Genomic DNA, 27,766 nt, shown 5'->3' with positions numbered 1-27,766 from the left:
GCAGATATGAAGGCTCCAAGTTACAGAAACGCCTCCATGAACCTCCTTCCTGGAGCCGGCGAGGCCTCGCGGGACTCGACATGCGGAGAGGATTTAATCCCTCAAACGTGGCCGCTCGCTGTCCGAGCGTCTGGAGGCGGAGTCAATGGGGATGACTTTGACAACCTGCCGGTCTCCTCCTTTGCAGCAAAACTCCACATTTAGCCGCTCGGCGGCTCCGATAACATTCGGTATTTTTAGATTTTGAGTTCATGGAGCCGGAGCGGGACAAGGTCGGACTTTTGGCAACGGAGCCGCCGGTTCAGAAGCTGCCAACAGAAGCTGAGAGAGTTCAAATGTGGCCGACGGTTCAAAGTCATCGAGTCCAACTGCACAGAAACGCTGCTTCATGCTGCTGGAACGCTGCAGCCGAGCGGCTGCAAAGAGCTGAAGCACCAGAGTCTGCTGGTGAGCTGCTGCTGGGCTCAGACGAGCCCGACTTCATGAGTACCAGAGGTTCAGAGGACCAACACGAGAGGCCTCCGGCAGCGCTGGAAGTCTGGATTCAATGCTAATAAGTCTGGATTTAATGTAATAAGTCTGAATTCAATGCTAATAAGTCTGGATTCAATGCTAATAAGTCTGGATCCAGTGCTAATAAGTCTGGATTCAATGCCACAGCGTCCGGTCGGTCTCAGGGAATCAGCATCTAGAGTCCACTGAATCTCTTTGCCTCCCTCATCGTGCTTCTGCAGCGATGGAGTGAAATCACCAACGAGGAGCCAGACGTTTCCCCCGGCGGCGTCCAGAAGCAGAATCTATGCGACAGCTAACACGCTAACACGCTAACACGCTAACACGTTGTACATTTCTACTGAAACTGGGGACAGAAACCCGTGAAGGAGAAGAAGCTTCGCCCCTAAAACAAAAACCCAGACGCAAGTTTAAGTGGTTTCAGCCGTACGAGGGGAGGAGCTTCAGCTGTGGGTGTTGGACCAGATGCATGCTGGGAATCAGCGTCTGATCCACACACACACACACTCTGGCTTCAGAGTGGAAGCCGTTCATCCCTCTGTGTTTGGAGAGGCTCGTGGGTTCGTGACTCGCTCGGCTCTCGGGGTTAAAAACTCGTCTGTTGAGGCTCAAGAGAGAAAACTACTGTTTATAGAAATGATTCAGGTTTGGATTTAATCTCGTGTGGATCTTTTCTCTAAATCTCTAAAGTCTTTACACTTCGCCTGAGGGCCAAATGGAAAAGGTTTGCGGCTCCTCTGATTGGAGGGAAGCCGTCGTGTGGAGAGCTTCTGGTTCAGTAGACGCAAAGGTCCGGGAACTTCATCTCGTACACGGGGACGGACTGATGCTGAGGATGTCCAGAGGAGATGGAGACCACTCCAGACGGGCTGGGTGGAGGCCTGGGGGGGGGGGGGGCGGGGGGGGGGTATGTTATTATTACTACTATTATTATTACAGGGGTCATACACATTCTGACCAATGGATTTACAGGACTTTTGACCATATTTTTATGACTTTTGACCAAATCTTTATGACTTTTGACCATATTTTTATGACTTTTGACCACATTTCCATGATGTTTAACCAGACTTCCTGCGTGGGGGAAGTGGAGGTCGTGTCGCTGAGCGATCTACAAAGTTACCTGAAGAACAGACGACTCACCTGATCGTAAGTTCAAAGATTTGTGCCAGCCGGTCGTGCAACATGTTGGCCTGCAGAGGAGATGCAACATGAGGAGCAACGCATGAGCTCATTTCATTTCATTTAGTAGTAATATTCCTGGTACAGTGATGTAACATCATAGTTAGTAGTAATATTCCTGGTACAGTGATGTAACATCATAGTTAGTAGTAATATTCCTGGTACAGTGATGTAACATCATAGTTAGTAGTAATATTCCTGGTACAGTGATGTAACATCATAGTTAGTAGTAATATTCCTGGTACAGTGATGTAACATCATAGTTAGTAGTAATATTCCTGGTACAGTGATGTAACATCATAGTTAGTAGTAATATTCCTGGTACAGTGATGTAACATCATAGTTAGTAGTAATATTCCTGGTACAGTGATGTAACATCATAGTTAGTAGTAATATTCCAGGTACACTGATGTAACATCATAGTTAGTAGTAATATTCCAGGTACCTTGGACTCGCAGTGGGCAGCGATCTCCTCAAACGGAGCTTTCTGGAACTTCTCCATCACCTGACGCCTCTTCTCTCGCTCCTGCTCCTCCAGGCCGGTGGTGTCTGCAAACAGGAAGTACAGGCTGCAGACAGGAAGTACAGCGTGTTCTGCAGGGCCCCGCCCTCATGTTTGACCCCATGTGACTGTATGACATCACGACACGCTGAGGCAGCAGAACACATCCATAACGTCTCAGATCTCACCGATGGCCTTCTTCAGGGTCTCGAACGTGATCTCCTCAGCGAGCTGCGACTGAGAGAACATAGACATGAGAACATATGTATGAATACATGTATGAATATATATAATATCCTTGTGTTGCCTCTGGGGGAGCGTCTCAAAGCGACCTGTGACACCGACCTTGTCTGGCAGGCTGCTGGACACGATGTCCACCTGGAGGGAGATGGTGTCCACGAAGCTCTTCCTCCTGCTGAGACGATCTAGATCTGCAGAGCAGAGAGCAGCTGATCGGTTAACGCCAGCCAAAGACAACATCTATCTATCTATCTATCTATCTATCTATCTATCCATCTATCTATCCATCTCTCTATCATATCCAATATGTCTTCACGCTGCCGGCCCTCGTAGACCTTCATGGTGATGTTCAGTCACTTTTTCTTCAAACAGCAAAGGAAGAAGAAACGTTGACTCTTAGTCTGAAGCGTTCTCATGACTCACGTTAGAGGACCAATGACCTCATGAAACGAGCTCTAAGGATCCAGAAGGATCCAGAAGGAACCAGAAGGCTTCAGATCCACTCTAACTTATATTTAAATCCACTCATCAGGACCGGAGTTTCTCTGTGATGCAGAGGAACATTTCGGTGCAGAACCGACGCTCAGCAGATGTTTCCATCAGGACGACAACATCTGTTCTGCTACGAGCCGGATGTTCCATCAGGAGCTCCAGAGGACTCGAAGATCTCTTCAGGCAGCTGGATGAACCCAAACAGACTCAATTCCTTTGTTTGCACATTTTCATAAAATAACTTCAACGACTTCGCCCCAAATGGCAGAAATCATTTGTTTTGGATTAATAAAAAGAAACTGAAGCCGGACCCAGTTTCCAAAGTCCTCGTCTCCAGAGATGACGTCGTCCACGACCACAACTACTCCATAAATATACATATTAAACTACCATCTACTCACATCTACAGGCTGCACGCGTACTCACCGCCACGTTCCAGATGCAACGCAGAGAAAGAGTTAAAGATGATGAAAGTGATGTTCACAAGAGAGTAGAAACAAGAGTAGAAACAAGAGTAGAAACAAGAGAATAGAAACAAGAGAATAGAAACAAGAGAGCAGAAACAAGAGTAGAAACAAGAGAATAGAAACAAGAGAATAGAAACAAGAGTAGAAACAAGAGAGCAGAAACGAGACTAGAAACACATGGAGGGAGTTTCCTCTGAGGGGATCAGGATTATCAGGATTATTGGGATTAAAGGAACCGTCTTCACAGGTGTGTACTTTGGGGTTCTGCAATGGAACCACACCAGGTGCTCTACATCATGAGACTATGAGTCCTGAACACGTCTAGAGCATCTCTGAGCCTCTAGAAGCATGAGGAGCTCCTCTACATCCTGATGGAGCTACAGAGCGGCTGTGAAGCTCCAGCGTACCTCTGGACGTCTGCTTGCAGCGGTGGAGGATCTTTCCTACCGTGTAAAGCACTGATGTGGGAGCAGAGGAGACAGAGCACAAGCACAGGCTTTGTTAGACCAGAGAGCCAGCAGGCGCTCAGTTCTCACCCCAAAGCACTCTGGGAAGAGAAAAGAAAGTGATGGGACCTTCCTTGACTTTAAAGTTTGACTTCCGGAGCTAGCGTTTGGGAAAAAGAGTCTGTGAAGATGAAGCGCTCCCTCGTTGATGTTCCTCTGTGTAGGTGGAGCTTCCAGAGCTTCACGCCGTCCCTCTGGACCACCAGGGAGGATAAAAGCAAACGGGGTTTCCTGAAGTTAGTTTTCCTCCAACGAACGACTCTTCAGCTGCTGATCATCGAAACCTCTCAGCTGAACCGCTCTGAGGGACGCGACCTTATCGACACGCTTGAGGACGTGCAGCCGGGAGCTCTACAGCTCATGAACCACGACATGAACACCAGAGCCGCCACGCCTTGCCTTTAACATGTATATGCATGTAGATTTTAAACCTATTGTCAGCATAAATAGGATCAAAAGTCACGAGTCTGAGCAAGATTCTCCAAAAATGACTCCTCGATGGCTCCATGAGTCTTTTTTAAATTGTATTGTTCGGTGCAGACTTCAGACCTGGAGTGGACCCCCCCTCCCCCCCCTCTCCCCCTCCCTCCCCCTCCCCCTCCCTCACCTGCCCCTCCCCTACCTGTGACTTGGGGCACGTAGGGGACAGACAGACGCTCTGCGTTGTATCCCGGCCCGGCCAGACACTCGGCCATGTCGGCCGTCTGGAAGTACAGCAGCCGGTCCTCTTTGTCCAGAGACTCCGGGAGTCTGGGGAGGAAGAGGAGGAGGAAGAGGAGGAAGAAGAGGAAGAAGGTGACGGGTGATTTTAGTTAATCTAAACGAAGCGGCGCTGAGCCGTCTACCAGCTCTCATCAGATTTAACATCTGAAACGGATTCTGGTTCATAATCTGTTGATCAGGTTCATCAGCCTCTCACACACACACACACACACACACACACACACACATCTGTATGTCACAGAGCGGTGAAGAGGCTCCGCCCACCAGCCGGACGCTCTGATACGTACGGACACTTGTCCCTGAAGACGTGCTCTGGCAGCAGGAACGGAGCGTCCAGGCTCCTCAGCTCGATCACCTGTCCAGAGAGAGACGGGGACAACGTCAACGCGTTGAGCAACGCGCTGAGCAACGCGCTGAGCAACGCGCTGAGCAACATCCAGGCGCTCTCAGGTCACCTTGCTGACGTGCTGACAGAACGGAGGGTTGGCGATCATCTGGCTCAGGAAGTTGAGGTACGCCGCCACCAGCGCCATCACGCCACAGCGCACCAGCATGGGCAGGTTCTCCTCGTTGGCCAGAACCATGTCCTGCACACACACACACACACACACACACACACACACACACACACACGTCAGGACACTTCACACTAATGGAGATTTGCGGAGCGGCTGAGAGATGTTTTATAGAAAAGCTTCTCAGCGACGTCGTCCTTTAAATCACCTTTAATCACCTGGTGTTTGTTGTTTACTTTACATTTGTTTGTTGTCTACTTGAACACATGAAGCCACGTCACCTGCAGCGCGATGGAGAGCCGGATGAGGTCGATGACCACGTCCTCGTTGGCCAGCTCGATGGTCAGGACGGCCAGCGTGGTGAAGAGCAGCTCAAAGTTCTTGTGGACGTTGTCTTCCTCTTTACAGCCCAGGAAGATGTGACGGTAGAGCTGCTGGCCGTGCTGGAGGAGAGAGAGAGAGAGAGAGAGAGAGAGAGAGAGAGAGAGAGAGAGAGAGAGAGAGACAGAGAGAGAGAGAGAGAGAGAGAGAGAGAGAGAGAGAGAGAGAGAGAGAGAGAGAGAGAGAGAGACAGAGAGAGAGAGAGAGAGACAGAGACAGAGAGAGAGAGAGAGAGAGAGAGACAGAGAGAGCGAGAGAGAGAGAGAAAGAGAGAGAGAGAGAGAGAGAGAGAGACAGAGAGAGAGAGAGAGAGACAGAGAGAGCGAGAGAGAGAGAGAAAGAGAGAGAGAGAGAGAGGCTGAATAAACGCTGTCTTTAAAGCGTGTTCGTCTGTGAGGGATCATGACAGGACAACATGGCTGCTGGGTGATGGCGTCCTCCAGGTTCTCTAAAGACTCATTTAAGAGTCTTTCAGTAGGCGTTCCTCTTTCATAACTCATATTTATTATTCAGAGTAGTTACTGGTCAGGGCTCACACACATTGTGACCGATGCATTTCAGTGACTTCAGCCCCAATGTTCATGTTTCCCTTCCGGCCAGCAGCTGTCTCCTTCAGCTCGGTTGCCTCTCTGACCGGCAGCTCCTCCGTCGTCCGTGGACGAGCCGCTCTGACCTCCAGACCAACGGCTTCGGACCGGCGGGGTTTGAGAACACGACCCAGAAAAAAGAGAAACCTTGAAAAGGGGGCGAGAGCTGTGATCCGGCTCGTCACCTGGAGGCTCCGGACATGCGGCCTTGTGGGATACCGTGGTGAAGTCTGCCAGCTTTCTGGCGCTCAGGCACGAGACGCGCTAACGAGCTAGCTGACAGGACGAAGGCTCCTTTAAGACCTGAAAAGATCCTGTGAAAATCCATCAGGATGTTTCAGTCAAACGCTGCTTGAGCTTTTTTATAAAAGAGAATCAGTTAGCACGTTGCTAACCAGCGAGTGTGACGCTAACTAGCGTGCGTGAAGCTAACTAGCGTGCATGTCGCTAACCGGTGAGCGGGTTTGTATCATGTTGAATTTGATCAACGTTTCCTGCTGCAGGACGAAGAAGCTAAAGAAGGAAATATTTGTGTTTTGGATCGGTGGAACAACAAAACAGTCTATTTAGATTTGATAATTGTGTAGGTTTGTGGGTTTGTGTGTTTGTGTGTTTGTGTGTGTGGGGGATGTCGAGTGCTGATGAGAACCAAAACATTTGATCGGTTGAAGCTTGAAGGTTCAACCACATCGTTTTTAACACAGTCACTTCTACAAAATGTTGACCGAGCAGCTCGTGTCTCTAGGGTGTTTGTTTGTTTGTTTGTTGGTTGGACTATAGAAAACATCACCACCTTGATTTTCATGAAACCTGGTGGACGGGCTCAGCGGGCTGAAGCTCTAGAAGAAGCTTAAAGTCCAGAGAGATGCTAAAGAGCTTCAGCGTCTTCACTCATCAGAGCCTCTACCTTCTTCATGAACGCCACGTCCTGCTTGGAAATCTTCTCTCTTTTAATCTTCAATGCCGCGACATTAGGAATGACTCTGCATGAGGACAGAAGAAGAAGCACAAGTCAGTGGAACGATGCTGTCCAGCACGCTACAGGGAACACGCTACAGGGAACATGCTACAGGGAACATGCTACAGGGAACACGCTACAGGGTACACTTTGTACCTGATGCCGCGTAGCTTGGCGCGGTTGTCGTGCCTGTCGATGATGTTGTGCAGGATCTCGAGCACCAGCTGCCTCAGCTCGCTGTCCTCCATCAGCGAGATGGAGAAGAGCGGATCCAGGAAGGGAGGAGGCAACGCGGCCGCCATGGACTTGGACTTAAAGCCAGAGGTCACCTGAGGAAGAGAGAGGTTCAGGGGTTTAACACAGCGCCGTGCCGCTAATCCACCAGGAGGGTGCTGGGGAAACAGCACTGACAGGTTGCGTTCACAAGCAGCTGAAACCGTCCACATGTTGACCTTTGACCCCGACACTGAGCCGGTGATCCTGGAACAGATGCTGCAGCACCAGACGCGTTCAAGCTCTCATGTAAAAGAGAGCCGCGAAGGAACGCCAGGATCCCAGGTAACGCTAAAGGTAACGCTACGAGGTAACGCTACGAGGTAACGCTACGAGGTAACGCTAAAGGTAACGCTACGAGGTAACGCTACGAGGTAACGCTACGAGGTAACGCTAAAGGTAACGCTACGAGGTAACGCTACGAGGTAACGCTACGAGGTAACGCTAAAGGTAACGCTACGAGGTAACGCTAAAGGTAACGCTACGAAGTAACGCTAAAGGTAACGCTACGAGGTAACGCTAAAGGTAACACTACGAGGTAACGCTAAAGGTAACGCTACGAGGTAACGCTACGAGGTAACGCTACGAGGTAACGCTAAAGGTAACGCTACGAGGTAACGCTACGAGGTAACGCTACGAGGTAACGCTAAAGGTAACGCTACGAGGTAACGCTAAAGGTAACGCTACGAGGTAACGCTACGAGGTAACGCTACGAGGTAACGCTAAAGGTAACGCTACGAGGTAACGCTAAAGGTAACGCTACGAGGTAACGCAACGAGGTAACGCTACAAGGTAACGCTAAAGGTAACGATCAACAGCTTCTGGCAGCTTTGCGCTCGAGGAAACGACGACATAAACGTGATTCAATACCTCTAGACGAGGCTTCATGTGTTCTGAAAAAGCCTCAAATAACTTTACACACACACACACACACACACACACACACACACACACACACACACACACACACGCTCGGCCCATCTGCCGGCGTTATAAATATTTGACCTCTCACCCTCCAGCTGCACCGTCTCCATCTGAGAGGCAGGTGGTGGCGAGGACAGACGAGCCGTAATAGATCGCTCTGAGGACGTGCACGAGGATGCTGCAGGAATACAAGTGTGTGTGTGTGTGTGTGTGTGTATATGTGTGTGTGTGTGTGTGTGTGTGTGTGTGTGTGTGTGTGTGGTGCCACCTGTGCCTCCTTGTCGGGAGACGAGAGCCTCTCACAGAAGGTAATGAGAGAGAAGGAAGCGCTCAAGTGTTTAAGATCTGTTAAACGCTCTCAGGAAGAAGTGAAGTGGGGAAATGACACAAAAACTGACTTATATAAAATATTAATGTCCGTAATCCAAATATAAACGATGACTTTAACGGCTCCACACTGGATTACTAATCCTTAGCGTTTGTCTTTGTATGAGTTTGTTCATAAAGTTCAGGACTCACCATGATGAGCGAGCTGAGCAGCATCGCCTGGATCCGCTTGGTGCCCTGATGCCTGAGGGAGGAAGAGGAGGAGGAGGTCACCGAGGAAGAGGCCAGGAAGAGGACAGGAAGATGAAGAGGACGTCACCGAGGAAGAGGACAGGAAGAGGAAGAGGACAGGAAGAGGACGTCACAGAGGAAGAGGACAGGAAGAGGAGGAGGAGGTCACCGAGGAAGAGGCCAGGAAGAGGAAGAGGAAGATGAAGAGGACGTCACCGAGGAAGAGGACAGGAAGAGGACGTCACAGAGAAAGAGGACAGGAAGAGGACGTCACAGAGAAAGAGGACAGGAAGAGGAAGAGGACAGGAAGAGGACGTCACAGAGGAAGAGGACAGGAAGAGGAAGAGGAGGACACAGAGGAAGAGGACAGGGAGAGGAAGAGGAGGACACAGAGGAAGAGGACGTGTTATCATAAAGTGGGGAGGAAGAGTAAAGACACTGTGAGACTGCAGCACAAATCTCTCTCCTCCGGCAACTACCCGAAAAGGAGAAAGAGAGGGAGGAAGAGGAGGAAGAGGAGGGTGTTCGTTTGATTTGGGATTATCTGTTCTCGCCCTCCTGAGGCCTGAAGGGATTAAGAGTGTTTTTCTTTCTTTTGGTCGTTTCTGAACCGACAGGAGGAAGGAGGTGAAGAGAGGACAACATTCAGGAGGAGGAGGAAGAAGAGGAGGAAGAGGAGGAGGAGGGGGACTCACCCGATCTTCACGGTGTCCAGCGTGTGGCACGGCGTGCCGTAAACCGGCACCTTGCCCATCACGAACATCATGACCTCAGCACGCTGGTAGTCTGGAAGGTTTCCACCGAAGAAGCCTGAGAGAGCACGAGGCTGCTGTTACTGAGCGACAGGAAGTAGAGCGACAGGAAGCAGAGCTGCAGGAAGTAGAGCTGCAGGAACTACAGCTACAGTAGGAAGAGCTACATGAAGCTACAGGAAGTAGAGCGACAGGAAGTAGAGCTACAGGAAGCTACAGGAAGCAGAGCGACAGGAAGTAGAGCGACAGGAAGTAGAGCGACAGGAAGCAGAGCTGCAGGAAGTAGAGCTACAGGAAGTAGAGCTGCAGGAACTACAGCTACAGTAGGAAGAGCTACAGGAAGCTACAGGAAGCAGAGCGACAGGAAGCAGAGCTGCAGGAAGCAGAGCTGCAGGAAGCAGAGCTGCAGGAAGCAGAGCTGCAGGAAGCAGAGCTGCAGGAAGCAGAGCTGCAGGAAGTGGCGTACCGATGGTCTGGATGATGGCGTTCTGGACGATCCTCTCCTCGCTCTCTTTGCTGCGGCCGGAGGAGACGCTGCAGCTGGAGTTCCTGCGGGAAGCTTCTCCCAGCTCGAAGTCCACGCTCATCCTGAGATGTTTGAGCAGCGTGTTGAACACCTCCAGCACCGTGGGGCCTGCAGCACACGCACACACACACACACACACACACACACACACACACACACACACACACACACACACACACACACACACACACTATATTATGTAGTTGCTGATGCGTCTGTAATATCGCGTCAGTTATGAAATACTCGTCTCTGCCAGCAGGCGGCGCTGTACTGACCACCGTTCATGCTGTTATGCTACACTATGACATTGTGTAACTTTATTGGTGTCAAAAAAGGTTAAAAAACACTGAATTAAAAAGACTAAAATAATCGTTTGATTTGTTTTATGTATACATTGTTAAATCCAAAAAGTACATTAATATATTTATAAATGTGTACTTTGTATATATTATAATCCATAATCTGATTGACATTTTTTATTTGAATTGCTTTAGAAGAATTTAAAAGATGCATAAAACAAACATGAATATTTCTATGTAGCATTAACACAATGTAGCATTAACACAATGTAGCATTAACACAAATGAAACTGCACCACAGAGTCTACTGAGGAGCGACTAACCTACTGCACCACACACCACCACAGGCTCTAATATATAATAATAATAATAATACTAATAATACTAATAATAATAATAATAATAAATGAGATATGTTAACGTCAACAGGAGTCTCATATCCAACATCGTGTCACAATCTTCAGCTGGAATATGAACGAGGACTCTCCTTCATCATCATCATCATCATCATCATCATCATCATCATCATCATCACCTCAACTTTACTTTTACGGCTAAAAATATCTCTTCAATCAGAAGACTCAGAGAGAGGAGAGGATCCTGTTTAGGGGCAGGGAAATACATAAATACTATATATATATATATATATATATATATATATATATATATATGTGTGTGTGTGTGTGTGTGTGTGTGGGAGCTGCTCTAAACATTCAGTTTGAACGTCATACTGTACCGAGCCACAGATTGGGCGGAGTCACGATTTCACTTTCAAAGGTGTACATGTCACTTCTTTTGGACTCTTGAATCATTCCTATCAGAGGGTTGTTGTTGTTGTTGTTGTTGTTGTTGTTGTTGTTGTTGTTGTTGTTGTTGTCGTCGTCCCAGGCAGAGGCAGTAAAACACAGGTAGGAGGAGTTAATTACAAACCCAGCAGATCTAAAGCTGGAAGCTGCTGGGTTTGTATATCTTCTAGTTTATGTTTTCAGAGAGAAGGTATTCTGTTGCCTTGGACCAGTTTGTGTTCCTCTGGGAACTCTGGGAACTCTGGGATTGTTGGAGGTTTGTTTTCAGGAGAGAAAAACCTTTCAAAGCCAGTCAGACGGATGACATTCAGGTGTTTTCTCACGGGTCTGTAAGTGTGAACGTCCCGTGAACTCACCCACGGAGCCTTTGGCGGCGATGGCCACGGTCTCCAGCAGCACCTGCACGATGCCGGCTCGGACCCGCGGCGTGTTCCTGTTGTTGGTGTCCAGGTGGTTCAGGACCTGCTGGATGACGTGGTGCGAGTGCTGCGCCTGCATGAAGACACAGAGGAGGGAGTGAGGCGGCCATGTTCACCACCAGCAGAAACAACAACGGAGATGAAGGCTGACGCTGAAGTGAAAGCAGATATTTACCTCCAGGAGGAACAAACTACCACAACTCACTTCATTCAGTCAGAACATGTCGGACTCTAAAAAGATGAAATGTTCTCACACTGTTGGGTGAAAACTCATAATCTGTCCATTGGGGGATTCTTTTTGATAAAAACTAAATCAACCATATCTCTGGTGAGAATACTACCAAATCCTAACGTCCTGAAGTCAATGACATGTTTACATAGTCTGAGCGCTTTAGTTTCCTCCAGACAGCAGAATGTTCCACTTCAGCCGTATAGACTTACATTTTATTCAAAATCATTGATTAAACTCTGACAAAATTATTTATTTCAGCATTAAAAAGTTACATTTTCTGTATCTTATTGCATCGTAACATATTGTAACATATTGTATCTGATTGTATTGTTACATTGTTTCTTATTGTATTGTCACATTGTTTCTTATTGTATTGTCACATATTGTAACATATTGTAACTTATTGTATTGTCACATTGTTTCTTATCTTTTCTGGTGAGTGAGAACTCGCTCACATGAAGTCAAATGGATATCAGAGGCTTTTCATCCATGTCGACATGTTCGGGACATAAAGAACTTCCTGTGGCAGAATTCTTACCAGCCAGAAATTATTAAAAAGGGTTTGAGCCAGAATATATGAGGAAGAGGAGAGAGGAGAGCTGAGGAACATGGTGATCAGCTGTGTTCTCCATCTGCCCGCCGAGGCTTCAGCGACGCCCGAGGCCGGACGACAGCTCGTCAACATGATTGACAGCTTCTGGAGCGAGATCCAAGAGCTGGGGGGGCGGGGCTAACAGAGGAAGGTGTGCTCCGATGTTAAACAGAGACACGCCTCTAAAGTCACGCTGCCGCAGCACAAAGCGGATCAAGTGGATCATGTGTGAGTACATGGAGTACCTGGATGGAGTACATGGAGTACATGGATGGAGTACATGGAGTACCTGGATGGAGTACATGATGATCCTGAAGCAGGACACGGCGAACTCGTTGGGGTCCCACAGGTGGTGGTTGTCCAGGTGTCTGAAGACAGAAGAAACAAAGCGATCAACATTCTCACCTGATGAAACCTCAAGCGATGGACCGCGGGTTCGATTCCCGTCACTTGGTTTCCTTCACGGGTCTTCAGTGACGGTGGTATATATATATATATATATATATATATATATATATATATATATATATATATATATATATATACCACCGTTTCCTTCACGGGTCTTCAGTGACGGTGGTATATATATATATATATATATATATCTATATATATATCTATATATATATAGATATATATATATATATATATATATATATATATATATATGTGCGTCTTATTTATATAAGTCTGTGTGTGTGTGTGTGTGTGTGTGTGTGTGTGTGTGTGTGTGTGTGTGTGTGTGTGTGTGTGTGTGTGTGTGTGTACTCACACCAGCACCGGCCTCACAGCGTTGTTCATGTTCCCGTACGCTGCTCGTCCCAGCAGCTCTCTGAAGCAGCTCTCTGCCAGCGCCGCCGGGTTCTCCTCTCCGTCCTGACCCGCCGACGGCGTGCTGGGATGCCCCGCCCTGCCGGGCAGGAGGGAGGGTCAACAACAACAACAACAACACAACACCGGGAGAGACTCATGCTGCACAAAGGATAACACCATGAGCTTCAGAGTGAGAGAGAGAGAGAGAGAGAGAGAGAGAGAGAGAGAGAGAGAGAGAGAGAGAGAGAGAGAGAGAGAGAGAGAGAGAGAGAGAAAAAGAGACAGAGAGAGAGAGAGAGAGAATAAACGACTAAAGACTGAAAATCAATCAATCAGCAGCTGAGAAACTAAAAGGAGAAATCAAATAAAAGAGAATCGACCAGCTTCAATCAGATAGGGAGGGGTGTGTGTGTGTGTGTGTGTGTGTGTGTGTGTGTGTGTGTCTGAGAAGCGATTAACAGAATCAAACGTCCTTGGCGTCCCAGAGGGTTTCCCTAAAGGTTTTCCATCAGGAAGCCTGCGAGACGCCGCCGTGGGGCACGCTGACCCGCGGCGGCGTCTTTAGGAACGACGTTGATCCAAAGCGCTCCTTGTTGTTGTTTTTATGTATTTATAGATGTTTTAACAATAAAAGCAAAACTATATATTTTTTCTCCTTCAGAGGCCAAATACTGCTCATCTGACATCATGACCACCTGAAGCTGAAGGTCATCTGACCTCATGACCACCTGAAGCTGAAGGTCATCTGACTCCATCCTGAACCCTGAAGTCTAACTCATTTGATCCAAACGTAAGCAGAAGGAAAGCTAACGCCGTGTGAAAGAAGAAGAAGAAAACCTTTTTTCATGAGCGAATAAGGGTGAAGGTCGTCCTCAAGGTGAGCACTTTGATGTGAGAGCTGCTCTCCACCAGAGAGGAGGCTCTGTGAACCAAGATCTGTGTTTCTATCAACCTCAAGACCCTCCAGAGCCTGGAGGGTCCCAAGATCATTTAGACCATTATGACCCTTCAGACACTTAAGACCCTGAAGGGTCGAAGGACCATTAAGACCCTTCATCCTTTTACCATGATCCTAGCCTCCCTTCCTCCCTCCCTTCCTCCCTCCCTTCCTTCCTTCCTTCCTTCCTTCCTTCCTCCCTCCACATGCGATGAGGAGGTAGAGAGAAGTAAGCAGGAGGAGAAAAAAACACACAAGGAGGATTTAAAGAAGGAAAAAAAGAAAAACGGGTCCAAAAATAGCTTTTTGTTCACATGGAAACCACCGGAATGAGGAAGGAGAGAGGAGAGGAGGAGAGGAGGAGAGAGGAGAGGAGGGGAGGAGGTAAGGAGAGAGGAGAGGAGAGAGGTTACTGGAGCAGAACCTTTATTAACTCTGTGATGTTCACCTCATGCTGCGTTCACACCAAAAGAGTTATGAATATTTGCAACAATTTGAGCGTGTGCATGTGTGTGTGTGTGCATGTGTGTGTGCGTGTGCATGTGTGTGTGCATGTGTGTGTGCATGTGCATGTGCATGTGCATGTGTGTGTGCATGTGTGTGTACCTGTCCAGGTCCTCGCTGTCCTGCATGTTGAACAGCATGGAGGGGATCAGCTTGTCCATGTGTTGCGGCTCCCAGATGATCGCCTGCAGCTCGTCGTTCACCGTCTTCCTCACGACGCCCTGCAGCCCTTTGATGCCGGCCACGCGGATCCTGACGCAGAACGCACAGAACCGTCAGAACCAACACCAGAATTAACCAGCCACCTGGTTTTTCACTTTCATGGAGCCCTGAGGGGTCCCACCATGGAGCCCTGAGGGGTCCCACGATGGAGCCCTGAGGGGTCCCACCATGGAGCCCTGAGGGGTCCCACGATGGAGCCCTGAGGGGTCCCACGATGGAGCCCTGAGGGGTCCCACAATCGAGCCCTGAGGGGTCCCACAATCGAGCCCTGAGGGGTCCCACGATGAAGCCCTGAGGGGTCCCACGATGGAGCCCTGAGGGGTCCCACGATGGAGCCCTGAGGGGTCCCACGATGGAGCCCTGAGAAAAACCCTGAGTCAAAGGTGAGCGGCGGCTCGTCCTCTCACCTGGTTCTGGTCTCGGCCTCGTCGTGGGTCGAGTGGCACATGGCGCTGAACTGGGACACGAAGAAGTCGTAGCGGCGGTGGTAAGAAGGCGTGTCCTCCTCAATGTTGGCAAACTTCACAAACTAGAGCGAGGAGGAAGAGGAGGAAGAGGAAGATGTAAGAATGTTAGATCATAATGAGATAGAAAGTATCCATGATTCATAACATAATGCGGGGAGAGAAGAGGGTCAACGTCTCTGAATAAAAAAGGAAAACAAGAAGAAGATCGAACAGACAAATTGAAATGTTCTGGGCTATAAATATACTCCCCTGCGTTTATGACTCACTCACACACACACACACACACACACACACACACACACACACACACACACACACACACACACACACACACACACAAGAGGGGAACAACATTAATTAGAAGACTGTAATCGACTAACAGAGTGATGTATCACTCTTTTCCTCTCAGTCTCAAAAGTTACTGTAGTTGGACTACAAGCTGTGGATCTGGAACAGCGCCACCATGTGAAGGTTCCTAAAGGTTCTCCTGAAGGTTCTCCTGAAGGTTCTCCTGCTTACCGAGTTGGTCCCCAGGACCTGCAGGTCCGGCTCTCTGGACTCCAGCAGCTTGGCCACCATCTGCAGGAAACTCTCCACGAAGGGTTTGATGCTCTGAGAGTGACACGCCATCAGCAGCTGGTCCAGGGCCTCCATGGCGATCACCACGTTGCTGCACACACACACACACACACACACACACACACACACACACACACACACACACACACAGGTCAATGGGGTCAGACCGGTTTGACCAACGGGTCCAATGTTTTATGCTCTGAGAGATAAGAGTGTGACTATAAGAGGTGAGGGGCGTGGCTACGAGAGGTGAGGGGCGTGGCTATAAAGGGTGAGGGGCGTGGCTATGAGAAGTGAAGGGCGTGGCTCTGAGAGTGGAGGGGCGTGGCTCTGAGAGTGGAGGGGCGTGGCTCACCCGTAGCGATGGCGGACCACGTCTCGGCTCAGCCGCTCGGCGAGGTACGCCCCGATCCGGTCCAGCTTCTCCGGAGCCGACACGGCGTAGAAGGTCAGCTTCTCCATGTCCGACTTACTGAGGCCGTCCTGAACGCAACACGAGGGGAGTGAAACCGGTGAAAGTAGACCCCAAAACAGTCACTGTTTCCATTTGTTTGTACTTTTCTAAGATCTACGCCTTCAGGAGGAACCAATGGGCTCCGAGCTGAAACACACACATTGTTGGTTTCTGTCTTTAACTGGAGGAAAACATCCAATCCTTTTAAAAACTCAATACTGCGACATCGAGCTGGATCTCATTTGATCTTCTCTAGTCTGGATTCAGGTCAAGACTCCAAGTCCTCGGTTCTGCTATCGCTGAGAGATAATCACACCGAACGAAGGTTAAAGGTTCTACAACTTCTTGTGTTTGCTGCTCTAGAAAATATATTTGTTTACAAACAAGAAAAATGAAGAAAACTTCATTAAATGTCTTTTTTTATGTCACAAAACGGATTCACATGAGTTCTAATACATGAAAGTATGAGAACGGTCTCTTTCCCATTCATGTCAGACTATGACATCACCACGTTCCCACGAGGCGCCGAGCAGAAAGAGGCGGAGCTAAACTCCCCACAGCGCGTTCTCAGCAAGCGATAATTAAATTGACGAGGTCTCGACCGTTCGAGCATTTCGATTTCCCAACGCACCCATTAGCTCCCACTAGAAACCTGGAGTAGATATGAGTGTGTGTGTGTGTGTGTGTGTGTGTGTGTGTGTGTGTGTGTGTGTGTGTGTGTGTGTGTGTGTGTGTGTGTGTGTAGCGGCTGGAGGAATCTCAAGATCGTCACATTTTCCTCCTTTCAGACGGACCTTGAACGCATCATAAGCGCTTCCATCAGAAAGAAAAACGACCCAAATATTAATGAACTCCACATTTAACCAAATAGATTCCATTGTTTTGGATATAAATCTTAAAAAGATGGGCGTTTTGTTCTTTCTGATGATGAAGGTCACTGCAGACGCGTTCCAGCTCGCTGCTTCTCGCCGTCAGAGAGGAGCAGGGCTTTTATTTTGAAGAGAAAAACGAGGCCACAGAGGGAAAAAAAAAAAAAACGCCCTGAAAGCGCTTTGGGGTTCAGAGGATTAAAGAGTCTGCGGAGCACAGATTACATTTTGTAATTATATTTGAATCTAGTTAGAGCCGTGAGTTCCATGTGAGGTTTGTTCATGAGATCATTTTGCCAGAAGAAGAAGAATAAAAATAAAACAGTCGGGTTTGCATCGCCGTCATAACTCCTCCACCACCAGGACTATGGACTCACTTCAGAAGCTAGAATATACAGAAAACACTTGAGAGACTTGTTAAAAAGTGCATATATATATATATATATATATAAATAAATAAATAAATAAATAAATAAAAGAGGTGCATCCTGCAGGAACTTACTTTGGGATCCTCGGGGAAGATGTTGTCCACCAGGCGTTTGTACCGCGGCCTCAGCGGCCCACAGCAGCCACACACTCCTGCAGAGACCACAAAGACCACGAAGACCATGAAGACCATGAAGACCACAAAGACCACAAAGACCACATAGACCACATAGACCACATAGACCACATAGACGCTATGATCAGTCACATTGACTTCATGTTGTAAACCGCCAAAATGTGCATTAAATAAAAGACGGGGAGACGCTCTGGAGGCAAAAGACTTTTAATCTTTATTTCTCTCCCAAACTCAACATCACCATTTCCATCTGATGAAAGACGTTTCTATTTTTTAACAGACAAAATAAATAATTATTGTTGCAGATTTGGACGCTTTAGGTCTTAATCTTTCTAAAGAAGCTGTTCTTTTACTCTGTGGGTTCGTTACAGCACCGAACAGAACCTTTAAAAAACTCCTTTTTGATGCTCAAACATACTCACATGTAAGGACTCAAGATGTGTGATGGAAGCAAAACAGAACCAAAACACGCAAAAATAACAATCTGAAACAAAAGCAATGTTCCACCTGGTTATCTCAAGGTTATTCAAGGTTATTCAAGGTTTCACGGCCGCGGTTCAGAAATTCCATCATTGATTGTGTCAACAAATTTAGGGAAATCTGCATAAGTGAAGATCATCTACCAACAGGAAGGCTTGCTGCTCGATGCTTCGGGAATCAAACCCACGTCCCCACGTCACTGTGCCGGTGGGAGGATTCAGGGAACACGAGACGGGAAATGTGTCGCACAGTAAAATAAAAACAGCTTTGAACGTCTTATTCATTCCCCACGAAGGCAACATCATGACAGCTTGACAAGTTTCAACCTTCACACGGGAAAAGGGTGAAGATGCATAAATGAATATGAAAACACACACACACACACACACACACACACACACACACACACACACACACACACACAGGCTTTTTTTCTATTTCCATCCTAATTATTCGCTCCTCAGCCAGTCAGGGGGAAAATTAAATGCTTGAGCAATTATGACTGAATATTTCGTTTAATACAATAATGTCTTTATCATGGACTTCTATACAACCAGAGGAGTCGCCCCCTGGTGGTCAGGAGAGAGAATGCAGCTTTAAAACATGAAGCATAGACTTCTATACAACCAGAGGAGTCGCCCCCTGGTGGTCAGTAGCTGCTATTTTTTTTAAATCTTGCATTCTGTCCCGTTAGATAAAACAAACGAATTCGCTAGATGCTAGTTACTAGTTACTAGATGCTAGATGCTGTATGCTAGATGCTAGAAGCTAAATGCTAGTTGCTAGACCTTCTGACTTCACACATTTGTCCTGACTTCGTCCCTCCACCTCGACTGGTTTGTTTGTGCAGAGAAACAGAGGTGACTGCAGCAGCTCTACATGCCGTGACGCCGCTCTGTGAGAGCAGTGAGGCTCTGAGCTGTGACGGAGGCCATGCATCAACTGCAGCGTCCGGCTGTCCGTCTGCAGAGAGGAGCTGCATGACCGCGGCGCAGAGATGGAGAGAGATTGCGGCGGTCACGCGGCCTGATGAATTACACCGCAACGAAAACCAACTCAGCCCGGCTGACGAGAGGCCGTTACCGGAGCCAGATCCATCACCGGCTGCGAGCCGGCAGAGAGGAGGGATGAAGGGATGAAGGTGTGAAGGGGTGAAGGGTGAGGCGCTCGCACAGACACCAAACGCCAAACACCCATGAGCAAACAGTGTGTGAAATGTGTGTGAACAGTGAAAAGTGATGAAATGTAGTATTTAAACTAACAATGAGGACTCAAAGCAAACAGTAAACCTTAATGACTCAAATGAATGATTCAAAGTGCTCCTGCAGGTAAGAACCCTGCAGATTCTTACCTGCAGGTAAGAACCCTGCAGGTTCTTACCTGCAGGAGGACGTACAGAAAGGCTCAACATCTTGCTCTACACACTGATATTCAACTTGAATGCATTTCACGTGTTTTAAAACCCGTGTAGGTTACTGGTCTAGAATTTGGGCCTCAAAACGGAGCCGTGGTCGGTGCCGACCTACCGGAGTGCAGCAGGCCGCTCCGGCCCGAGGCTCGGCTGTAGCTCGGGGCGGCGCCGGCCTCGGCCGGAGGGACGGAGCGGTACCGCCTCAGGACCCGGCGGCCCAGCTGGACGCAGCGCGGCGGCATGGCGGCGAGAGGACGGACGCTCTGCGGCTCAACGCGACGGCGCGGCGGGTCGGACTGCGGCGCTCTACGGAAACATCATCCGGCCGGCCGAGCGCCGCGGCGGGCCGACGCGTCCGTCATCGGCCGGGACAGAGGAGACGAGAGGCGGGCCGGGCCTCGGGCGGCCGGCGGCGGCTCGGGTTACCGGGCTCTGATCAGAGCACAAGGTGATCCCACACAGAGCGGCAGGCCACGCCTCCAACTGCAGCCGCCAGCTCAGACGCGCTGACGAGCCGGCGCCGTGCGTCCAGAGAGCAGAACCAGAGGAACCCGGTTCTGCCAAGTGAACGAGTGCAAGAGGAAGAGTCCACAGGAAAAGCTCTGCAGGGAGAGCGGCCCGAAGGAAACATCCGTTACCTTTTTATTGTTATTTTATACTTTTCATCACAATTTAAAATGAATTAAAAACTTATTTGAATTAATTTACTTGAATTGCTGCTCTGCCGACGTCTAAATTTATACTGCTGCAAAAATAAAATATGTGGTTTTGTTCTCTGTGTGGCTGCAGATCTGAAGTCAGCTGACAGAGAGTCAGCAAGGAAAACAACAACAACAACAACGAGGCTTCTATTGTGACTTTGTTTAATCAGAGGAAAGTTTTTTACTCTCTTTATGAGGAAATCTAACTAAAACGTCCTTTTAATCAGGAGTCTAGCTTGTTATGGCCTTAAACTACCTTAAACTACCTTTAACGTCTTAAACTACCTTAAAGCCTGAACTACCTTTAACACGGTGTTGTTGTATTGATACGATGCTCAGTCAAAATGTCAAATTTAACCTTTTAAAATCTGTGTTGTGATGTTTTCTTGTGTTGAACTCGTACTCATAGTTTATCAAATAGCAGGTAAATAAAAACATCTGGCCTTTGTGATTGTTTTTAACAGCCGTGGTTCTTCCGCGCTGCTGCTCTACTGAAGGGTAAATATCCCCGTTTACTTCTTCTTTCATAAAGTATAGGGAACCACTGCGTCCTGGACTCGTGCTGGACTCGTGCTGGACTCGTGCTGGACTCGTCCTGGACTCGTGCTGGACTCGTGCTGGACTCGTGCTGGACTTGTCCTGGACTCGTGCTGGACTCGTGCTGGACTCGTGCTGTCTGGCTTCCCCGTGAGCCTCGGGGAGTTTGTTCTTTCCCGCGTCACATGATTCACCAGCTGAGAGGCTTCAGAGGCCTCAGGTAGCGTCTGGAGCGCGCTCACCTTCACGGCCGGGCGGCGCTCTGCAGCGTCGCGATGACGGAGCTCTGAGCGGACGCAAGACTCCAGAGATGCTGGACCAGTTTCACGGAGGCGGGTGCAGCGCTCGGTGGGTCTCATTTAAATATTCATGACGGGGAGACAAAGGAAATGGAAACCACGCCGCATGAAATCACAGGGTTTAGGTTTCACAAGGAGGAGGAGGAGGACGAAGACGTCACGAGAAACTCGAGCTCTCTGGGAACGCTCAGGTGGGAAGTCTCGGACACCGAGACGCAAGGCTTACCAACAACCTTTTCTCAGGGTTCTTAGCGTTCGCTTCCTGAATCATTGTGATGCCTGATTGAAAAAATACTGCAACCAGTGAACAGGAAATGACCAAATTAGGACTGAGGCATACGTCTCTGGTGTCTACCTGTCAATCAAATTGTAGACCCGCCCTTAAAGCAGCTCCTGCTTAATGGTCTGTTTGAATCTAGAAGCACAGACTTCTATACAACCAGAGGAGTCGCCCCCTGGTGGTCAGGAGAGAGAATGCAGCTTTAACACATGAAGCATAGACTTCTATACAACCAGAGGAGTCGCCACCTGGTGGTCAGGAGAGAGAATGCAGCTTCAACACATGAAGCATAGACTTCTATACAACCAGAGGAGTCGCCCCCTGGTGGTCAGGAGAGAGAATGCAGCTTTAACACATGAAGCATAGACTTCTATACAACCAGAGGAGTCGCCCCCTGGTGGTCAGGACAGAGAATGCAGCTTTAACACATGAAGCATAGACTTCTATACAACCAGAGGAGTCGCCCCCTGGTGGTCAGGACAGAGAATGCAGCTTTAACACATGAAGCATAGCCTTCTATACAACCAGAGGAGTCGCCACCTGGTGGTCAGGAGAGAGAATGCAGCTTTACCTTTTGTGCCAGCAGTAGCATTATTAATACTTCAGCATCTTTAAGGTAGAGCAGAGTTAGTTCATCACTAACACTACATTTTACTCGATTACATGTGAACGCATCATGAGAACCTTATATTTTACCTTTGGGCAGTACTAATTTTTACCAAGCGGAGCCTGAACGCATCATAATGTAACTGAAAGGAATCGCTGCCTGTTAGCCGTTAGCGGTGGTGCTAACGCTACGTCTGTGCGGACGGACAGCGGGCCCGTTACACATCCTGAAGACACAAATGCATCAGTCGGGGTGGTGAGCTGCAGCAGCTGCTGAGGCGACTCAGCATGAGCTGCAACAACAACAACAACAACAACACGAGCAGCAACGAGCCGCCTCGCCCCCCCACCGGCTGCAGCAACGTGAGAATGACTGTGTGCCGTTTGGCTCTCCAGGTGCAGGCAGCTGATTGGACGGAGAGCGGATCAATGGCTGGACGGCACAGACCTGGACTCTGCTAGCCGGCCTTACTCTGTGTCACACGCACACACACACACACACACACACACACACACACACACACACACACACACACACACACACCAACTTAAAGACTCCTACCCGAATCGTTGTTCTCTGAATCCATCTTTTCGGAGGCGAAAGCTGAGGACGGCCTGTCAGATGGACCTCGACTCCTCTCTCCCTCCCTTTCTCTCTCCCTCTCTCTCTCTCTCTCCCCCTCTCCCTCTCCCTCTCTCTCTCTCTCTCTCTCTCTCTCTCTCTCTCTCTCTCTCTCCCTCTCCCTCACACACTGACTCTCATGTCTGACCTTGCAGTGTTTGTGTTTCCCCTCGCCAGCAGCAGCAGCAGATCTGCTGGAGGCTGCAGATGAAGCTGCACCGCCGACCAAGCGGCCGAAAACCTACTCGGTATGAGGTCACACTCACACACACACACACACACACACACACACACACACACACACACACACACACACACACACATACACACACAGAGTTGTGTGTGTTGGGTTGAATGTGTTTTAATCGTCCTGATTGGAGTGCAATTATGCAGATTGACTGAGAGCTGTTGAAGGAATTTAGGAATTAAAAAAAGCTCTCTGTGAGTGTGTGAGTGTGTGTGTGTGTGTGTGTCTGCTGTTGTGTAACTGTGTGTGTTCGTGCTTGAGCTTCAATCTTTGCGAGGACGAGTTTGGGGTTTTAGGCCTCGGGCGTGAGGACATTTTTAGAAAGTTGTTCATGTTACTGGGATACAGATGCATGCTGGGAGACAGATGCATGCTGGGAGACAGATGCATGCTGGGAGACAGATGCATGCTGGGAGAGAGATGCATAGACTTCTATGCAACCAGAGGAGTGGCCCCCTGGTGGTCAGGAGAGAGACTGCAGCTTCCACACATGGAGAACTGCAGGTTACTGCAGTCTGCAAGTCTCCATTAAACAGGTCTGCAGTGTCTCACAAGTGAAACAGAGACACAGTTTCCAGATGGCAATCAGAGAACTTTTTCCAGAAGAGGAACACAGTAAAGGGGGCGTTCCCAGCAGGCGTTCCCAGCAGGCGTTCCCAGCAGGCGTTCCTTCTGCAGCGTGAGCTCATCAGAGCTTCAGTCAGTGTGAGGAAGGAGCAGCGAGCGGCGGGATTGTCTCAGTAATGACTTAATTGAGGTGGTGAACACTTTGAGGATAATGAGAGCCTCCAGACCCCACACACACACACACACACACACACACACACACACACACACACACACACACACACACACACACACACACACACACACACACACACACACACACAGGTTTTTACTCCCCCAGGTGACATCAGCGTCTCAGTGTCAGTGAACTCAACTGGAAACGTTTCCTTTCGTTTCCATGAGATCAATAATTAATTTTCAGTTGAGAAGTTTAAGGAAACATTGATGAAGAAGTTTGTTAAGCGAGAGAGAAACTAAGGAAGTCATGGCGTCACATTCATGGTGGTCGTAAAGAGCAAGCCATGCGTGACCTGACCCGTCTTCATCCATTTTCACACACAACTTGTTTTCCTCATTTTTTTTTACACTTCTATTGTTTTTACATGCTAACTTTTTTAACACTACTTCTTTTCACACTACTTTAAAAAATCAATAAAAAATCACACTACCTTTTTTACATTTTCCCTTCTTTTTTTTTTACACACACACACACACACACACACACACACACACAGACACACACACACACACACACACACACACACACACACACACACACACTGTGATGCATCGGCCCATCAGGGATCGATGCTGAACGTGTCACATTACCGCTAATGTAATCAGCAGTTTACCACTGGGAGTAATTACAGAGCGGACAGGGCTGCAGGGGCCTGGAGGCCCCGCCCACAAGCCCCCCCTCACACACACACACACACACACACACACACACACACAAGCCCCCCCCCCCCCTCCTTTACACACACACACACACTCACACACACACACACACAAGCCCCCCCCCCCCCCCTCCTTTACACACACACACACACACACACACACACACACACACAAGCCCCCCCAGAGAGGGACACCTCTCATCCTACTGACTCAGTGAGCAGCTGTTACCTGCCAGAGCAGCTGGAGGAGGAGACATGCAGGGACCCACTGTCCAACTTTCCCCAAATAGAAAACACACACTGACACACACTGACACACACTGACACACACTGACACACACACTGACACACACACTGACACACACTCTTCGAAGCCCGTGTCTCCGCGCTGCGCTCCACTGGGTGTGTGTTCAACAATGAAGGGGTTAAAACCCTCTCAACCCCAAATCCGCCGGCGGACAGGATTAGCATGTTTTCAGAGCCTCCGTTAGAACTGTTTTACAGATTATCATCTTTCCGACGGTCTTTGAACACATCGTCAGAGAGAAGCTGCCATAGTGAGGATCATCAGAAACGTTTCATTCCTGATGTACGCGTCTCCTTCACGCAGCTGAAGGACCAGCAGTAAAAGTACACAAGTACTATCGGCTTCATTTTGTAAAAGTACACGATATAGGTAGTAAAAGTACAAAAGTATTATTGGCTTTATGTGAAAGGAGAAAGTATTATTGGCTTTATTTAGTTAAAAGTGCACGAACACACACACACACACACACACACACACACAGACACACGGATTTCCTTCCCTCTAAACATGAACCTGAATCACTTTCTCTTTTAATCTCAAACAGATTGTACCGACCTCGACTGACCTCTAGTTCAAGGTCAATGTCTCATACACACATGTCGGCATTATTGTAACCAAGTGCTCCTCCTCAAGTACTTTACTTGAGTATTTCCATTTTACGATACTTTAAACTTCACTATACAAAATACAAAAAAGCGATATGTCTCACACTGAGGAACAACAACGGACGTATGTGTATTTATTAGTGACTAAAAAAAACAGAATAATACAATATTTTATAATAAAAGGATTAACGTTAACTTATAAACTTTGATGCTTTAAGTCCATCTGGCCGAAGCAATACTATACATATAATATATGTATATTGTATTATATTCAGGATGTGGTACATGTACTTCTACTCATGTACCCCTCTCCTCCACCTCTGGACCGAGCAATCAGGAGGCTGGTCTCAAAAATAGTTTTTTTTACAGAAGACCTTGAACGCACCACTGCCCAACTTCAACCCGTGTGTTGTTGTTTCAATGAGACCCCAAAAAATGAGCCACCGTCCCCCCCAGAAAACGACAATGAACGCAACACACGCACACAAAGCGCACACAGACACACACGTACACACGGAGACACACACACACACACACACACACACACACACACACACACACACACACACACACACACACACACACACACACAGCTTACCGGCTGGCATCCTGGCGCTAACGTGCCGCAGTTCCTCTGTGCGCTGATTGGTCCAGGGGGTTCAGTTAGCCGCCATGTAGCTTCTTCCCCGCTGCTCTGACGTCACACCTGGCATCGGAATTGACAAACTCGTTAAAACGCTCTCGAGAAACCCCGTTAGCGACACTCGTCTCAAACCGCCAAACCGCCGCCTTTACGTCACAGCCGAGACCCGCGAAACGCCGCGTGTAACGGCTAAAGCTGTGTGTGTCGGTGTGTGTCTGTGTGTGTTTCGGTGTGAGCGTGTGTGTGCGGTAAGTGTGCGTGTGTGTCCACAGGGGACACGACATTAAAGTGAGACATTCGTCGGGGACATACCTGTAAACAGCAGCAGGGCAGATTAACTCCTACACATTACTACAGTGCTTCCTGCTTTACGGTGACAGACAACGCGGAAGTGTGTGTGTGTGAGAGTATGTGTGTGTCTGTGTGAGTGCTGCGGCGGCGGCGGAGGTGCGTTCAGGGACCGCCGAGAGACGGCTAATTATAGCAGCCTGCAGTGAGGCTCATTATACTGCAGACTATGTGTTTTATCCGAGTACTTGTACGTGTAGAGTACCACAGGTTACAGATACAGGTATTTATGTGAGGGCATAAAATATATTATTTGTTTCTTTCATTGAAAATAATAAAAATATTTGTATATCAATTTTTTGTTTACTGTGTTTTATATATATATATATATATATATATATATATATATATATATATATATATATATATATATATACAAATAATAAAAATATTTGTATATCAATTTTTTGTTTACTGTGTTTTATATATATATATATATATATATATATATATATATATATATATATATATATATATATATATAAAACACAGTAAACAAAAAATTGAATACCTGTGTATATATATATATACTGTATATATACTGTATATATACTGTATATATAAGTTATTATATCCATTTAGTTTTACTTTATTTATATTGTAAATATAAATGTACTTAGCTAAAAATAAATGAATACATATAATACATTATATAACAAAACAATATGCTAATGTTAAAGTATTATTATTAGAATTATTAGAACTATCAGCCTGTGTTATTATTAAGTATTCTTATGATCATTATTATATGTATTAATACAGCTATTATTATTGTGAGCATTGTTGTTATTATTACCATTCTTCTTTAATTATTAATTGGATTCATTCATGTCCTGGAGTCGTTCCTTTATTGAATGGAGGGTCAGGTTAACGTGTAGTTCAGCGGGTTGACATCACACATGCTTCACTCGTGTTGCACTTAATGTTGTTAAGGCCACTGGACACACACACACACACACACACACACACACACACACAGTGAGTGTAATGAAGTAAACAGAATGGCTGCGACACCACTAATGACGACACAAGGGAACATGTTGTCAAATAGTTCCCCAAAGAGGCCCAAGAATGAAAGTGTGTGTGTGTGTGTGTGTGTGTGTGTGTGTGTGTGTGTGTGTGTGTGTGTGTGTGTGTGTGTGTGTGTGTGTGTGTGTGTGTGTGTGAGAATGTGTGTGAAAGTGTGCGATTGTGCTTTTTAAAGCTTTTAGGACCTTTGCTGCACCGTCCGGCGGCCTGAGAGCTGATTAACGGCTTTGGCCCACAGATGGTCACATGACTGTGATGACTGACAGATGGTCACATGACTGTGATGACTGACAGATGGTCACATGACCGGCACCACGCCCGGACGTAAGATCCC

General features: G+C 47.8%; 1 protein-coding gene across 1 annotated transcript; it reads right to left on the bottom strand.

Annotated features, from left to right (window-relative positions):
* Positions 1–1,140: 1,140 nt before the first annotated feature.
* On the bottom strand, positions 1,141–26,471 carry efr3a (EFR3 homolog A (S. cerevisiae)). Its single transcript, XM_068567789.1, has 24 exons — positions 26,368–26,471; positions 26,011–26,118; positions 17,795–17,871; positions 16,325–16,452; positions 15,910–16,060; positions 15,331–15,452; positions 14,804–14,953; positions 13,220–13,357; positions 12,737–12,815; positions 11,561–11,696; positions 10,040–10,207; positions 9,517–9,631; positions 8,783–8,834; positions 7,223–7,395; positions 7,016–7,091; positions 5,422–5,583; positions 5,081–5,212; positions 4,913–4,980; positions 4,525–4,652; positions 2,543–2,628; positions 2,386–2,434; positions 2,141–2,244; positions 1,657–1,706; positions 1,141–1,394 (listed from the first exon to the last, which is right to left on the bottom strand). Exons 2-24 carry the CDS (start codon positions 26,018–26,020, stop codon positions 1,289–1,291), a joined length of 2,460 nt encoding a protein of 819 aa, XP_068423890.1. The 5' UTR covers positions 26,021–26,118; positions 26,368–26,471; the 3' UTR covers positions 1,141–1,288.
* Positions 26,472–27,766: the final 1,295 nt, after the last annotated feature.

Source organism: Clinocottus analis, unplaced genomic scaffold, assembly GCF_023055335.1.
Source record: "Clinocottus analis isolate CAN_PGR_092001 unplaced genomic scaffold, fCliAna1.0.p SCAF_11, whole genome shotgun sequence".
Classification (NCBI taxonomy): domain Eukaryota; kingdom Metazoa; phylum Chordata; class Actinopteri; order Perciformes; family Cottidae; genus Clinocottus; species Clinocottus analis.
Note: the sequence above shows the minus strand (reverse complement) of the source record. Positions and strands in the feature narration are given on the sequence as shown.